The 15,870-nt window shown below is 45.1% G+C and overlaps 1 protein-coding gene across 5 annotated transcripts in view; it reads right to left on the bottom strand.

The window, feature by feature from the left end:
* kazna (kazrin, periplakin interacting protein a) overlaps nucleotides 1-15,870 on the bottom strand; it is a 102,567-nt gene that overhangs the window by 42,394 nt on the left and 44,303 nt on the right. Inside the window, exon 1 of one of the 5 annotated variants that reach the window (XM_053850593.1) lies at nucleotides 7,098-7,952. The exons of the other annotated variants lie outside the window; for them this stretch is intronic. Within the exon in view, the coding sequence (XP_053706568.1) occupies nucleotides 7,098-7,266 (169 nt within the window). The 5' untranslated portion in view covers nucleotides 7,267-7,952. Of the gene's footprint in view, nucleotides 1-7,097; nucleotides 7,953-15,870 lie in introns of those variants that run through there. 5 annotated transcript variants of the gene reach the window in all.

Genomic DNA, 15,870 nt, shown 5'->3' with positions numbered 1-15,870 from the left:
ATCTTTATTTATTTATTGTCTTTTGAACTGAAATGTGCCACATTCTGGTCACGTTCTTCATGGGTGGAGTTGGGGAGGAGGTGAGGTGTTAAACTGCCAGCTGGTTTGATGATCTGCGCTCGCTGTGTTCTCTCAAACCAGCAGATATCATTTAAATTCTGCCAATCTTGCCATCAGCCGCCTGCCAGAACTGACATATTAATTGGGGAATTCAAATCCCTGCCAGTAACAGCCAAATTTGCACCGCAGTAATCTGATAGAAGCAGCCTTTAGCTTCTGACCTGACTAATCTGTGCAACATGCAATAACACCTCGCGCCCAGGGTCAGATGAAACACTACAGCAACAACTTTTGGAGCCAAGGTTGTGCAGTTTGAGCTGAATATTTTGAGGTAATCTGGGAATCTGTATCATAATTCAGCAGAAAATGTAGATCTGAAGGAAGGAAGGCCTCAGCTCGGAGGTCTGTCAGCAGTTAAAGATGAAGTATGAAACTCTGGATCAGGGTTCTACCCTGATTTTAGCGTCCTACGCAGGGAGTTTTCAGCTGTTTCAATGATCATACAATCACAAAATACAGTCAGCGCTCCCTCGCTGTCAGTATAGTGTGACCACGCCTTTTTCGGTGAACTGTTAAGGAGGACAGTGAAGGGTGTACAACGCACCCATCTACACAGGGGGAAAATTCCTGGGATGAACCCTGCATAATGACGCAGCACAAGCTAAACAATGACTGAAAAGTTGTGCTGAGAACACTGGAAAAACTTTGAGATCTTTGGGGCCACTTCAAGGGTTTAAACTAGAGACAAATATGCATAACAAAATGAAGGTACATAAATGAAAAAGACATCATCGGTGTACTAATTGTCTATTCAATTTTTTCAGAATTTAGAATTCAAAAGGCAAATGAAAATATCAGATAGTAGATCTTATTGCAAAGTGGCGATGGATTCAGTTGCGTAGCTAACAGAGAGATATGCCAGTTGGCAGCCGGATCTACACATAGGAATCAGATGCGCTAACTGTCTCCATAACAAATCTGGGAAGGACACGCCAGACGGATAGCCAGCACGGAGACAGTTGCCATTTGGAATCTGGCTATGATATTTCGTCCGGATCTGGGCCGGATGTGGCCTCGATCAGTACCGGAACTGGGCCGTATATGAGCATGATTTTGCTGCTGCATTTTTGCTATTGCTGGCCCACAGTCATTTCAGATCTGGATCCAGATGTGGCCCATCGTTTCTCACATGAAGCAGCATTTAGGAGACCAAACTAGGGGTCCAGGTCTCATGGTGGCTAAGCTAGAAGAAGAGGACTTGCGGGAGACTGCTGAACCTCATAGGCTCTTGGGGAAAAGATGGTTGTTACATGCATCACAAACTGAAGCACAAACATTCACCATCTTAAGTGTGTTCCAATTAAAACCGCAGCCATCTAAAAGTGCTGTTCATCTCTCTGGATTCATCAGGTGGTGTCTTTTATCTCGGGGAGACTGGCATCTGATAGGATGTTCTGAAGGGATTTGCAGATTGGCAGCTCAGCCTGTGCTCCTCCGAGATAACCACGTTCCTAAAACTCATGAGGGAACTTCAGACGATAGTGTTATCAGTCATTAAAGGAGCCTTGAAACACGGCGACAGCACCTGCCAGTCTTTCATCTACACAGTCATGAAACAACTGAAGAAGACATGAAAACGGACAAACAGCACTTAGGAAATGTTTGGCTTGGTAACAGCCTCAGCAACCACTTATCTTTTACAAATGGCTGCTTTTTATATACTGAACTGGCAGTCGGCAAGAACGCGCCTGTGTCGAACATATTTCCGCGTGTCACTGCAGGGACTCGGTGACTGTCAAGACTGACAGCGGCACTGGAGCAACACATTGAATGGCATCATTAATGCTTGGCGGGAACATTGGCAGCAGGGAGCTGATGATCCATTCCTGGATATGAAAGAGGAGGGAGGGTAAGGACAAAGGGAGGGTGTGTGTTTTGGGGATGCTCTAATGTGATTCCAACGTGCCCTTTTCGTAATAGGGCTTGTCGTCGTGCCAGGGGAAGCGGGTGGCATGAACCACTGGTTCATTACGTTAAACAAATCACTGCCTCATTAGCACCAGCCCAAGAGTGCTTCATGAGTTTAGATATAAACAGCAGAGCGGAGCATTCGGCCCTACGCGTCAACAGCGCTTTGTACAAGGAAAGGGGCAGGACACAAAGAGAGGCTGTGGAGTCGGAGACGCCTCCCTTCCAGTGGACTAATTAACACTCTCTCGCATGCTATCAATTATCTTTGGATGGTTCGACACAATGAACAGACGTGTCCGACCGGCGCACGAGCAGCCGTGCTGGAAATGAGCACATTAGCGGTGATATTAGCAGACGCAGCTGGTGAAAAGTTGGACCGACACCACCGCGTCATTCGGTTTAATGGAGGGGATGTAACAACATGGTCTGGCGCAGCGGCTCCAGCGCACACATCACCCTGTTTCAGAAACTACCAGCACCGCGAGTGGAAGTGCCCTGACCAGACTCTCCCGCTGGAGCGCCTGTAAAAGCACAACAGCAATGGAAGCTACTTTACTTGTCAGTATTTAATCGCCAAGGACATGAATGCTACTGAAGAGGGCAAAGGGGGAACCTGAATGATCAAGGTGATGCTTCATCAGCAACACATTCTCATCCCCTCGGTGTCACATGGCAACTATTTCCAAGTGAATTTTGCGTTCTATGTTGACACCAAAGTCTGCCTTCCGCGCTGAATTTCAATTGAAAAAAAAACAAAGACGAAGGTTGGGCTTAGGGTTGGCCATGGGATGACTCTCCTTTCACCCTATACACTGTCTTGAGTCAGTCACAACAGGTGCTATACACTGTATACCATTGAGGGCTGACTTGTCGTCAACATACAACGCAAAAGTACACTTGAAAAAAGTCGCGATTTGACACCTTGGACGCTGTCATAAGCTTGTTACAGCAAGGTCACAACAAGACAGAAGTAGAGCGAGCTAACTCTTGTAAGCACCCAATGTTGCTCAAACTACAGTATGTAAAACTGTAATGCGGAAAAACCCGTACAGACATGTCGAAAGGACGGCAAATCCTCACCACCCTGAGTACAAATCCAAGATGGTTTCCCTTCGCGTCAACAGGAAGTAGAAGTTTTGAATCAATGAAATACGCAGGAAGAAACGCAGTGTGCGACATTCATCTGGTGGGTTTTCTAGCACGTATTTATTAAGAAGCTGCTTATATCCGCTCAGGGGACATTTGAGCGGAGCCTTCTTGCCAAGAAAGACGTTGGACGTTGCCAACGTTGTGACATAACTCCTTGCTCCGACTTCCGAGGTAAGATTGTGCTTCAACTGTGGCTATTTCATAGGGTGCCCCATTGGAACCAAGTCAGTAGAAGAAGCATCATTCCATTTTTGAGCGGACAAAATACAGTTAAAAAACTAACCAGTCCCACTGTGGACTTATTTGACTGCTGTTATCAAAGTGGCATCAGTCGGCTTAAGCTGCTTTTCAAAGTCAAGACCAAGGATAGAAAAAACTTTTTAGCTGCCGAAAGACCTTTATTTGCGGAGTAGTACACTCAAATCTATAACACATTCAAGGCTAATATGAGGATCAATAAGTGGCCGGCTCAGATTAAAACCAACACTCATTAATTGAAGATGTCGATGCTTGCCTTTACTGAAAGTGCTTTAATGTTTGATGCGGCCAGTGTGTTTTCCGCCACAGATGGCTGACTACATTATGGTCTGCTGCTATTGATTGTCTTGGAATAATAATCGGGTTTTAAGGCGCAACAGGAAGACTTGCCATGGAGGAAGCTTCTTCAGACTAGTAAATAATGCAGCGGCTGATCTTGTAACGTGTGTGGAAACAAACAAGCCGGAGAGGCTCAAACAGTGGAGAAGATCGCGGCACTTTCGGGACGATCCTTGAGGAAGCTCAATGAGCTCCCTGACCAGCGGAGGGGAACTTCCCTGACCTTCTTCTGAAGATGGAATTGGTGAATTTACTGTGCAGAGGGGCGGAGAGCCTCCGCAGGGACGCTGGGCTTCATCCGAGCACTCCAGCATCTGCCCCTTGACCATTAGCTAAATAATGCATGACTTTGCTGATGCGTGGCCTGTCACATGGACGCTTGGAGATACTACAAGGGCAGCAGGAAAAAAAGAAAAATCACAAAAAGTGTTCAAGGAGAAACCCTAAATACAATATAAGGTGTGGCATTTGGGAGGCTTAAAGCAAATGCGGGCAGACATCAATGGATTAGCAAAGGTTCTTGAGATAATGTGGAGCGGCTTAGATGTGGACAGATTAATCCCGTTACCAAAGCAAAGTTCAGGAGCAGTTCATCTATCGAGGCGGGGGAGATTACACAGCATGATCCTCCGAATGGCGTGGAAATGTGTGGAGTTTTGTGGGGCGGAATCGTTGGGAAGGTGTGTGGCTTCCTGGTGTATTTCCTCCGGACCTAATGTCACCGTGACCCAGAACTTTCTCATTCTCCTTGGGTGTGTTTCCTATCAGAGGCCTGTCACAGCACAGCAGGCTATTTTAGTCCCAGAAAAGCACATCAGGGGAAATGTAATCTTGGCTCATATACCCTGAACATTATCTGGCGGCTGGCGGACGGACGGCGCGCTTTCAGATGGGAAAATAAAAGAAATGGGAAAGTGTTTGAAATCCAAAGAAATATGTAGACAACGTTCAGTTTTATGGCGTGCAAAGTTTGTGGGCTGGGAGAAACACCAAGACTTAACAAGACATATTACGCCATACTTATTGTATAATTATTTTACATTATAACACTCAATATAAATAATAAACACACTTCTTTAGAAGTGCATTCAGAAGGCATTTCTTCACTGTATTTAGTTCATTTTGAGGGACAAGAAACAGCTATTTCCGTTTTTTCCCGGTCACCTCATGCAAGCAAAGGTCCGCATGTAGCCCCTCACCTCACGAACAGGCTGAGAGCAACACGAGGGAAAGATATATTGATATACTAGCTGGACTCCCCCGAGACGGCAGGACGAGGTGTGCCGACCGAACCCACTGGGACTTGGCAAACTGCTCTCAGCTGCTCCCCAAATTTCCAGAGGCAACGATGTGAAGCAGGGGACGTCACCGACAGCAGAGCAGAGGATCTGTCTCCTCGCAAAACACACACCAAATTTAGAACCCACGACAAGATCACACACAAACCCAGGTATTCCAGACCATCTGGGCAGGTTTCTACGATCGGCTCGATTAAACAAACCATCTGTTTTAAATGAGCAGAGATTTTTTTTTCCCTCAAATTTACACCAATACAAGTCTGACGCTGTGTTTGACCAATGAGATTTTAGACCACCAACCGGGCAAAGTGGTTTAGATGCAGACTTTCAAGCCTTGTCTCCTTAAGACTAGAGGACCAAGGAGCATGTTTAAGAAATGGGCAATTATGCCCAAGAAGTCAAGTGAAAAAGACATCAGAATTTAAAAAAAAAAGGGTGGTCGGCAAAACTTTCACAGTTGTGGGTCACACAGAAGCATCTAGCATCTAAGGCTGAGGCAGGGAAGAGACCTTTAAGGGTTAAGACTTCAAGGCTTAAGACCTGAACGTGATCCGAACTTCAAGGTGCTCAGTTCTTCTCGGGTTCAAAAACCTGAAAAGATCCAGCCCCTTAGGTGCATCGCTTTGAGGGTTTCAAACAGACTGGTTCAGGTTCACAGAGTCTATGACCAGCTGAAGAGCAATGCTTAGGCTATGATTTTACAAGAAGCCTTCAGTTTTACGACTAACAGGAAGGGGACACCTTCATGTTGGTGTGAACACTGTATTTTAAATCAAGTTAAATGAATTTCAGTTGTGACTCATTGACACTCTGGGGAATATTTAGGGTTAAGCCAGCAGCGACAATTGAATGAAGGCGTTCTGAGTCAGAGGATTACGTCCAGAGGGCGACAACCTTTAAAGGAAAGGTTTTCTTAGTCACACAATTCAATTTGCAGCCGTATTTATCCACAATTGGATATTAGTGTGGACCTTTCTCCGTGGGCAGACGCGCCACAAACACGTGCCGGACGTCGCCATGATCACATTACAGCACTGCCATGGCAAATACGTCTTTTGTCTTCCCATGACAGAGCGAGCTTAGCTCCAATTTAGCGATCAAACAGCACTAACCCCACCAATTAGCGTCTCATAACTCCAACAGCGATGGCTTTTCTCCTTCATCCGGACACGTGCAGGATTAATACGGACCATCACAGTTAAATGCTCTATTGACGCTGGCTTCATTACGGAACCATCAGCTCCCAACCATCTGGACTGAAAGCGCACGGGAGAAGAATGAAACCTGGGCTTGTGTATCGTGGAGAAAAATGAGTCTCTGAAGTGCTAAGAGCAGCTGCTGCTCCGCTAGCGCAGGATCTAACCAACAATTACAACTGCAAGTACCTTTTACACAATCGATGACAAGTATGGAGTGTAAACACACTGTGATAAACATACTGTACACATATATATATGGTACAAAACTCATTTTTCTTGCGACGTATTATGCATTTTTCTGATCAAAAAATAAAAAATGTTTGAATTAGAGTCTCTATATTGAAGATAATTTGCTTGTCTTTACAAAGCACTGCTGTGAACACACTGCAGGAGAATGTTGTACATCGGGAAGCCAGAAGTTTCAAGTCCATACTTCCTTCTTTTCCCTGATGTGGAAACAATATAAATCCATTTTATTCCAATTTATTTCCATATATAGTTACAACTACATATGGAAGCTATTTATAAGTTATAACTACATACAAGTTATAACTACATATTTATATTTCAGAAAATCATGCAACTCAATCCAGTGTTTCCAAAAAACTTTTTTTAAATCCTCCATATTATTTGACTTTTTTCAGTCATGAAAAGACAAACTTCATGTCTGAAGTGTGTAGGTTGTTTGGAACAAATGAAACTTAAACTTGGAGACAGATTGTTTTTGAAGGCAGCATCTCTCCAGGAATAACAAATGACTGAACTCTTCAGCTTCAACATGAGCCCACTCTCTCCTCCTGAAGGGAACATGCGCTGCCGGTACCTGCACTGCTCTGCTTCCCTCTGTGTTCCGGGCTGATGCATATCCAACGTGGTAGCCGGTCAACAGCAGCATGCTGGGACGAACAGGCCATCATCCGCGCAGCTGCCTTCCCTCCCTCCAGGCTCTGCTCTCCGGCTGTTTGCTCACTGCCTCCCCTCTCTGACCGCATTTATCCCAGAAGAGCGACGCAGCTTACTCCGCTAATCTTTGTGCCTGTGCGTCTTCCCCCGAGTGTGTGTGTGTGTGTGTGTGTCTCGACGCATTGCCATTCAAGTCAACCTCCCATTGGCCCCTGATCTGAAGACACACCCAGAGCAACGGGGGACACGCTCTGTCGCACAAGTGCAGCACTCGGGCTTTGTGCTTTCAGTGGAGGTCACTGAGATCATAGAAGTATAGAGGAAATAGTCCGCAGCCTTTCACCCAGATCTGCATCAACTGTGCATTATAGCAAAACCGCTGCAGCGAGTGATGATTCCTGTGGTGGATAAATAACGTCCAGATGGTTCAGGTTTCACCGGTGGAATACAGCTTGTTTATAAGCTGTAATGCCCAAAACCCACCCACAAAAAGACGTCAGACAGCGGGGTTAGCGGTGGCCAGGAGGCTCAGACCACTCTCTCCTCTGAACAATTGGCTTTTCTGATGTAATATTGATATCAGTTCAGTTCTGGGTCTGCCCCGGGGTACCCTCCCATCCTGGAGCTCACCATCCTGACTCAACAGGTGTCTTTCAAAATCACATTCTAAATGAATCACCATTATAACTGAAAAATACATTACAATAATGCTAAAACCTTCAACCACAACGCTTTCTTGAATCAATATTTGAACACAAATTGACTGATTCCAGTAATGCAGAGAACAAACCAAACTACTTCACTCTCTACTGCCACCTAGTTGTCAACACAGGGGACACACATCTTTGAGCTCCCAGATCCAAGACTCTAGGTGACTCTTGTCCATCCTACACTCCTGAACCAGACGCCAGGACACTCCCCCCTTTCAGCCCATATAAGACCTGGACTTCACAGATCTACTCTGCACTTTGTTACAACACTTCCCAGCCCTTCACGCAGCACCAGCTGGATCAAGACTACAAATGAAACTGGCAGATAAAGAGTGAATGAAGAGACTTTCTTGGCCACAGCACACCTAAACACAACAAGAGCCTAAGCAAATCGCCAACTGGCCGCAGAGAGAATAAATATTTGTTCCCGATTGAAAAACACTTTTTCAGTATCTCTTTTATTTTGGTCTCCTTTTACGTGTTCCAGCTGAGAAAAGTGGATGTAATCGTCTCAACAGGTCTCCGGAGCATTCTCTGGAACGTTGGAAAGCAGCGCTGCTCGCTCTCGCACACAGTCTGCCTCGGAGTACGCCGTCAACATTAGCCTGCGAGGCTTTAGCGCGCATGGTAACAGCTCGCCAAACTGGTTACGCTCAAGAGAAAGTCTCCCATGTTTGAACTCTGACACCCAAATGAACATTTCAAAAGGACAAAAGCCAAAACGATATGGATGGTTGTGACATGGAAGACGTTCAACTTTACACCACAGGCTTTACCAGAGATGCTGGCGGCCATCTTTGATTCTGGCATGGGTTGGATGTGGCCTGTACAGGAGAGTTTCATAGTGCTGGACAAGGGAGGCCACAAAGTCAAGCTCCAAGTACCAACACTAGACAAGGGCTTCCCAGGAGTACGGCGGGTAACTAGCTCTGGACCCAAGGTCAGTGGTGGGAAGCCGACAGGTTGTGAGGCGAAGAGGTCTGGGATCTAAGGACGCAATGACTGACAGAGTGTGGAGCAGGTGAGGAGAGGCCATGGAGAGCAGGCGAGGGGGAGGTCAGAAGCTAATGGGGAGTTGATGAAAGTAGCCCGCCTAAAGAAAGCCCCATCAGTGACGCCACCGCAGACAAGCTTTCCAGGCTTCCCTCAGCCAAACCCATTATCTTGAGAAGATCCCACGCCGAGCCAAAAGCCAAGATGTGAGATCTTCTGTCTCACATGGGGAAAAAAGGAATCGGCCTGGGTGAAATTTAAAACCCCTTGGGTTCCATCCGCCTCACATTGTCCCCCTTCAGCAGACTGAACTTGGGAAATCGGGTTCTAAACCACCTACTTGAGGAAAACATCCATCTCAAGTGCGATGTCTTACAAAGCAGATTTACTTCTGAGGCTCGTCCTTTTTATCATTTCCAACACAGTCCCTCAGTGACAATTGAAAGTTTCACTTTTAGACTGCAGAGCACTTGAAGTCCCAGAGGTAAAAACGCAGCCAGCTCCTTCTTTTAAAAGTGACTGATGTGCGCGCAGATGCATTATTGCCCGCCGTTCATCACCTGGCCCATTAGGACGTCCACTGAGCGTCCAGCTGAGTCTCTCACTGACAATTGGATAGGATTTAAACAGCAGCTAATTTTGCCTGACCAGCGTCTCCTTCACCACAGTGTTCTGCAGTTGAAGTTGATAGTAAAACAGCTGAAATGAAAGGACATCAGACAGAACACGCTGCGCCGGGTTGACTCGGCATCTTTTTTTTTTTTAAGGAATCAATCTCTATTTATTTGCTTCTCGCCTCCAATCTGTCTGCAGAATGTTCTGTCTCTCCTCTCCAGTTCACAGTCACCCCCAATTTCTCTTTTCCAATTTCCCGTCTCCTCGTCGCTGCTGTTGTCCGTTCGCTGCACTGCAGATTGCAGTAAACCCAGAAAATCCTCTTCATCACTCTGTGCAAATACCATCTGTATTGGGTTCTGCCCTCAGTGCCCCGATTACACGCTTGCTCTGCCCTGTGGCTCCTGGGTGTCGACTCTGCTCTAATATAAATGAAATATTTTTCTACTTTTATGATTTATTTGATTATTTTCAACTGGTTTCCACCTCCGTCTTTCACCTGCAATCCATTTTCTGGTGAAAGCAACAGCCAACATAAATGTTCCGCTACATAAACTGCGCAGACGAATGTTGCCAGGCACTGTTCCCCTAGTGCCCAGCTTCACACTGCATCCACAGAACATTACACACAGTGACAGAAGTTTGTTGACTAACTGTGTACAGATGCAGCAGCCCACACTCACACACAAGACAAGCGGCAACGTGGGACTGTGCTGCCGAAATGTGTCGCGGAGGAAGACGGTGAGTCACCGGAGGCATAAATAAGAGCAGAGCAGCCAGAACAAGGATGTTAATAATTAAACACAACAACAAATTGCAGCAGGTGGAGCCCAACATGAGGGTCATTCACTGGTGGCAACACTCCGCAGGAGAGTGTCGACTCAGTTCACAGTGTTTCAGAATCTTATGAATGAAATGATGGGCTTCTCTTCACCATATTTTCACCTCTCTTAGGAAGACATCTCAATTAATAGGGGTATTATTCTTTTTTAATTTGTCACCTTTCTATTTTTTAATATCAATTTGATGAAAAATATACCTTTAATTCCATGTATTATTATCTTAATGATTTATTAAATCATACATTTCAGTGTGGTTCTCCATCATATCTTTGACTATCTGACATCTATCTGATATAAGGCAGTCTTTTACAATAGGAGTCCTGAAAAATAGAATTCTAAAATTATTTGGTCATTTATTTATTTATTGGGGAAGAGGAGTGCACATACACCACTTAAAATCTTAATACTTCTGACTTATTTTATTCACATACATAAGTAACCTGAGAATTAGCATGAATCTCATGACAACCGTCATCGCACTTTCAATTTTATTTCTATGACTTTTTCATACCTCTTCAGCCTAAAAAAAACATATTTTCCATTCTTCCATTTTGTAGATATTCTTATTGTTTTTGTTCATTCATCTAGTTAGAAGTTAGCAAAGTGGTAGAGTAGTTTATTCAACTACTGACGCTTCAATATCTTAAAAATGTATTGCCGGTACATGCGAGGTGTGGCAACAACGATAGCATCACACCACTGTCGCCTTTGTGAAGTGTGAAAGTAAAAGTGAAGTAAGAGTGAAGAGTGACTCACGAGTCGGCACGTCACAGTCACATGTCTGTGAGGTGAGTCGTAAAGTGATGATAAATATAATGTCGCATGAAACCAATGACGTCAGTGGCTCCAAAAGGACTCACGCAGCAGCGTCACCATCGTGTGACTCTGAGACTCACAAGCTCACAAGTTATGTGTGTTGCTAGGATGAATGATCGATTCAAATATTCTTAAATCACAGCTGTGGTTAATAAAAAATGAGAGACAGTCATCATTAAAAACACATTACACCTGGAAGCATGAGGGGATGACTCATGGTGCCACAGTGAGTGTGGTTGACTATAACAGCAGAAACACGATCATAAACTCAGCCGGGTGCGTTTCTCTGGTCAGAGATCCAAACTGTGTTGACCTTGCCCTTGTTTACTGCCAGAAACCTTACTCTGGTCTCCATGGAGACACTAGTGAGCTGCTGACTGGGAACTTTCGACATCATTACTCCACCAGGTGGAGGCGACCGGCGCTCCCACTGCAGTCTGGGATTTGAACAAATAGACAGACAGACGGACGGACGTCTGAGGGAGAGAGGTGAGCCGCATGTAGACGGAGGAGAAAAAGGAATGGAGAAAGGTTAACTGACCAGAAAAATAAGGATTGGGAAGGAGCGACGGCGATGTCTTTTAAATGTCAACTATTCCGAGAAATGTTTCTGGGGAAGGGGCGAGGCAGTTCTCTCGATAATTATATATCTCGATGCAGCCGAAACTTCTGCTGGAACATCTCAGTGCCTCAAGATTCAAGCCGTGTTCAGAGTGTTTCTAATGAGAACGGCGCACTGACTGTAGAGTCCTTTAGCTCAGCTCTATACATGACTGAAGACACTGCAGCAGTCAATCTGCTGAGCTCAAGCTCCATCCATTTCCATTCATTTGAGCTGCGACTCTACTGACCAAGAACTTGCCAGATGTTTGCATAGCTACAATAAAAGGAGGGGAATGCTGCTCATATAGTCATCAAACACACTCCTGACCAGAGCAGGTCATGCCTTTTAACAGCAGCAGCTGAGGAAAGAGAGCGGAAGTGTAGCCCATCCACTTGGACACTGAATCAACGCCGTGAGGTGAGTCGGACTAATGGAGCAGAAAATGGCCGAATCATCAGCCTTTTATCATATTCAGAGCAGAGGAAGACGCAGAGCGCAGGGTGGGTTGTGCCGAATCATTCCTTAAATTGTTATCACAACTCCCCAACACTTATCATTTAGCAGTTTTTCTCTCCCCTCCTGGGAGTCTTTCTGTCGGCCATGGAGTCAGACAGCTCCATTTAGCTCATTCAGCCTCACAGGGCCAACATTCCTTCCCTCCTCGTGCCCACCACTGCTCCGGACTCCAGTTTAGTTTTGATCTATTTCTGGCTGGCTCTCATCACTTCTCTCATCTCAGTCTCGCTCAGCGGCCACTGCAGAATCCTAACAAGCAGAGAAAATTCCACTTCAGGTCCCGGCGCATACATGCAGCCAAGCACTTATCTCCTGTCTTCACAGAGCACAGCCACAAAGGCAGAGCTGTGAGGTGAAGCTAAAGGACATAATTAAGCTTTGAAAGGAGCGGACATGTGCTTTGATAGTGATCATCTAAATGTTGCCAGACTGAAGGCAAGCAGATGAAAGCGACTCTAATCCTGAAGCTCTGATCTCACACGGCCCAGCCTCGAGAGCGGCTCCACAGCACCGAGCGAGCTGCGGTATTCTACATCACGTGATGGAAGCTTCAACGTGGAGAGACGTACTGTACGGTGGAGAGGGGGCGCTTTGCTGCTCTGGAGATGGACAGAGAAGATGATGATGTTTGCAGATGATATGGTGATTTTTAAAAGGTAAAAAGGCGGAGCTTCAGTAGCAAAAATAAGAACAAACAAATGCCATAATTCCATCAGGTCATCTTGATGAAGAAACACCCTTCACTGACAATAGCTTTGTAAAATTGAGCTCTCCACACTAAACCATTAAACTGTAAGGATCTGCTAGGATCAATGAGTCTATTCTATGAGTCTATTCCACATCACGTGATGGAAGCTTCAACATGCAGAGACGTACTGTACGGTGGTGAGGGGGCGCTGGACTCATAAGATTTGCTGCTCTGGAGAGGGACAGAGAAGATGATGATGTTTGCGGATGATATGGTGATTTTTAAAAGGTGAAAAGGCGGAGCTTCTGTAGCAAAAATAAGAACAAACCAATGTCATAATTCCATCAGGTCATCTTGATGAAGAAACACCCGTCACTGATGATAGGTTTGTAAGATTGAGCTCTACACACTAAACCATTAAACTGTAAGGATCCGCTAGGATCGATGAGTCTTTGAGGCCGGTTGGAATCAAGGCGTGAGGTGGAGGATCATACTGGAGCAGCAGAGCAATATCTAAGCCTCATGGAAGTCAATTTTGTGGAGCAGGAAGACGCCGACAGAGGTTCACGCTTCACTCTGGGCAGAGATCCATTGTCCATGAGGTGATAGACTTCACTAGCTGTTTCAACCAAGCCACTCGTCCCTCCATGACTTACTAAGACGTCATGAGGTCTATGGGATTGTTGTTGCTTCATTGACACAGAGATTTAAACACCAATAAAAAGCTGATGTCAGCTGAAGCCGAGACAATAACAGGAAGATTAAGGTTTTCAGATGAGGTCCAAAAGCTACTGATCTAAGATCATTGGCAGGTTGAAGATCATTCTTCAGCGAAACGGAACACTAGTTTACGATACAACAAAACTGTAACGGGCATTGTTTAGAAGCTCACCCAGTCGGCCACCTTTGTCATGAATCTGCAACTCAGAGACCAATGAGAGAGCCTCGAGATGATCTGAAGTTGTGCCTCACATATGAGCAGTGTTGGGCAAGAAACTTTAAGTTCGTAACATAGTTCCAGTTACATCGTTCAAAAGTGACCGTGTGACTTCAAGTTACTCATTACTTTCAAAGTAACTAGTTACTAGCAAAAGTAACTGTATATTATAGCGGAGCTGAAACATAACCATCTTAGAACAGTCACGGTCATCGGGCTGGGTCAGGAACAAGCAACATTGGGACTGTATCGGCCCCATTATCCTTATCTGTGCGGCCTGCTAAACCAGCTAGTCAGGCAGTGAAGGCTATCTATCCATCTGCTGTACAAGATCCTGACCCACTTCAAGTGCAATCCTATTACAAAGCCGCCACTTAGTGACCTAAACGTGCAATGGCAAGAGAATGAATGACAATATTGAAACTTTTGATGGACATATCTATTGTAATAATTTTGAATAGAATATATACTTTTCGACGGGTAACGCAAATGTTTGAAACACTGTAATGATAAATATGTAGTTCCTATAACGCGTTAGTCCCAACACTGAACGAGTCAAAGAGAGTCCAAGAGTTTAGGACATGACAGGCTGAGCTAAAGCTGCACAGCAAGGCAGCACAGAACTGTTCAATTTGCCACTCTTATTCCATTTCAGCGTTGGCTTCACAGTTTGATGCCAAGCATTGTGCCATTATCCGCCCAAACAAAAGAATCCCTGACAGCCAAGTGCTTCTGCTGTGAATACATCTATGAATTTTCATTCATGAAGTTTCTGCATCCCAATGCAACACCACGCCCCCTCTTAAACACGTCGCTCTTTGGAGCAGACGCATCCTGAAGCAAAGCTTCCTAATGTGCATCAGTTAAAGCAAGCGTCCTGGCAGAGGGAATCTGTCTGGCTGCGTTTGAGAAAAAGCCTGTCAAACTGACACCTTCTATTTCCAGAAGAGCAATACCCAAAAATACAGGGAGTAACTGACAGAGTGGGTCGGGAACACATCGCTCTTGCGCTCCACTTGCCTTTGAACCCTGGCTGAACTTCTGGTTTGGATGATAGACGCTGGAAAAAAGCCACTTTGCTCACCGGAGAGAGATGAGGTGTCATGATGATGACTCCTGGAGTGACGTGGGAGCCATTCCCTGCATCACGGCTCAGACTGATGCCAAACACTTTCCAGACTTTAAAAACACGACCAAGTGGTGTTTCTTTGCTCTTAGAGTGGAGCGGTCGGGAGCAGTCAAGTCATGGCGACCAGCCACCAGTCTCTGATTCATTTAACTATAATATGAGCTACAGAAAACACACACATTTTTGGCTGCCAAAGTTGAATAAGCATTCACATTGACTGTCTGAGCATTTAATAGTGTATCTCTGATGCACCCACAATTTGTCTTTTCAGCGATAAACTGGCAAATTCCAGGAGAGGAGATCACTGGGGCACCTCAGGGCTCTAGTCTAGGGTTGTTCAACTTTCATTTTTGTCTCAGTTAAATCATATTGATTTTATTTAATGCCTCAATCTCTAGAGCAGAGTCTTGTGGATTATGACAGAGGAAATTTGACTCACACAAGCTGGAACTTTAACTGTTTTTGAGAGTCACATCCACTCATTTCACATATTTACATCACATTCATAACCAAATATAAAAACACGTTCATGTCTACTTATGAAAACAAATCACTTAAGTTATGATCTTAACCTGTTGCAGTACATTATGGGCCGAGAAGAATGATTCATAAATGAGTGATTTTGGAGGGGATTTAATACAAGAAATGATTCCACTGACTCAGGATAAACGTATACAAAGCCTTATCTGGACCTTGAGTTTGAGAGTCACACCTCCTCCAACAGGCTCTGACATCTGTAGCTCAGCAAACAAAAGGCTTCTGATGAAGATTCTGACTCCTGAACACTTCAAAAGTGTGGAAGACTATACAGCATTCTAATGGGTTTACGTCCTTGTCCCCCTG

The sequence above is a fragment of the Synchiropus splendidus genome, chromosome 18 (assembly GCF_027744825.2).
Source record: "Synchiropus splendidus isolate RoL2022-P1 chromosome 18, RoL_Sspl_1.0, whole genome shotgun sequence".
NCBI classification, from domain to species: domain Eukaryota; kingdom Metazoa; phylum Chordata; class Actinopteri; order Syngnathiformes; family Callionymidae; genus Synchiropus; species Synchiropus splendidus.
The sequence above is the reverse complement of the archived record's forward strand: the minus strand, read 5'-3'. Positions and strand labels throughout refer to the sequence as shown.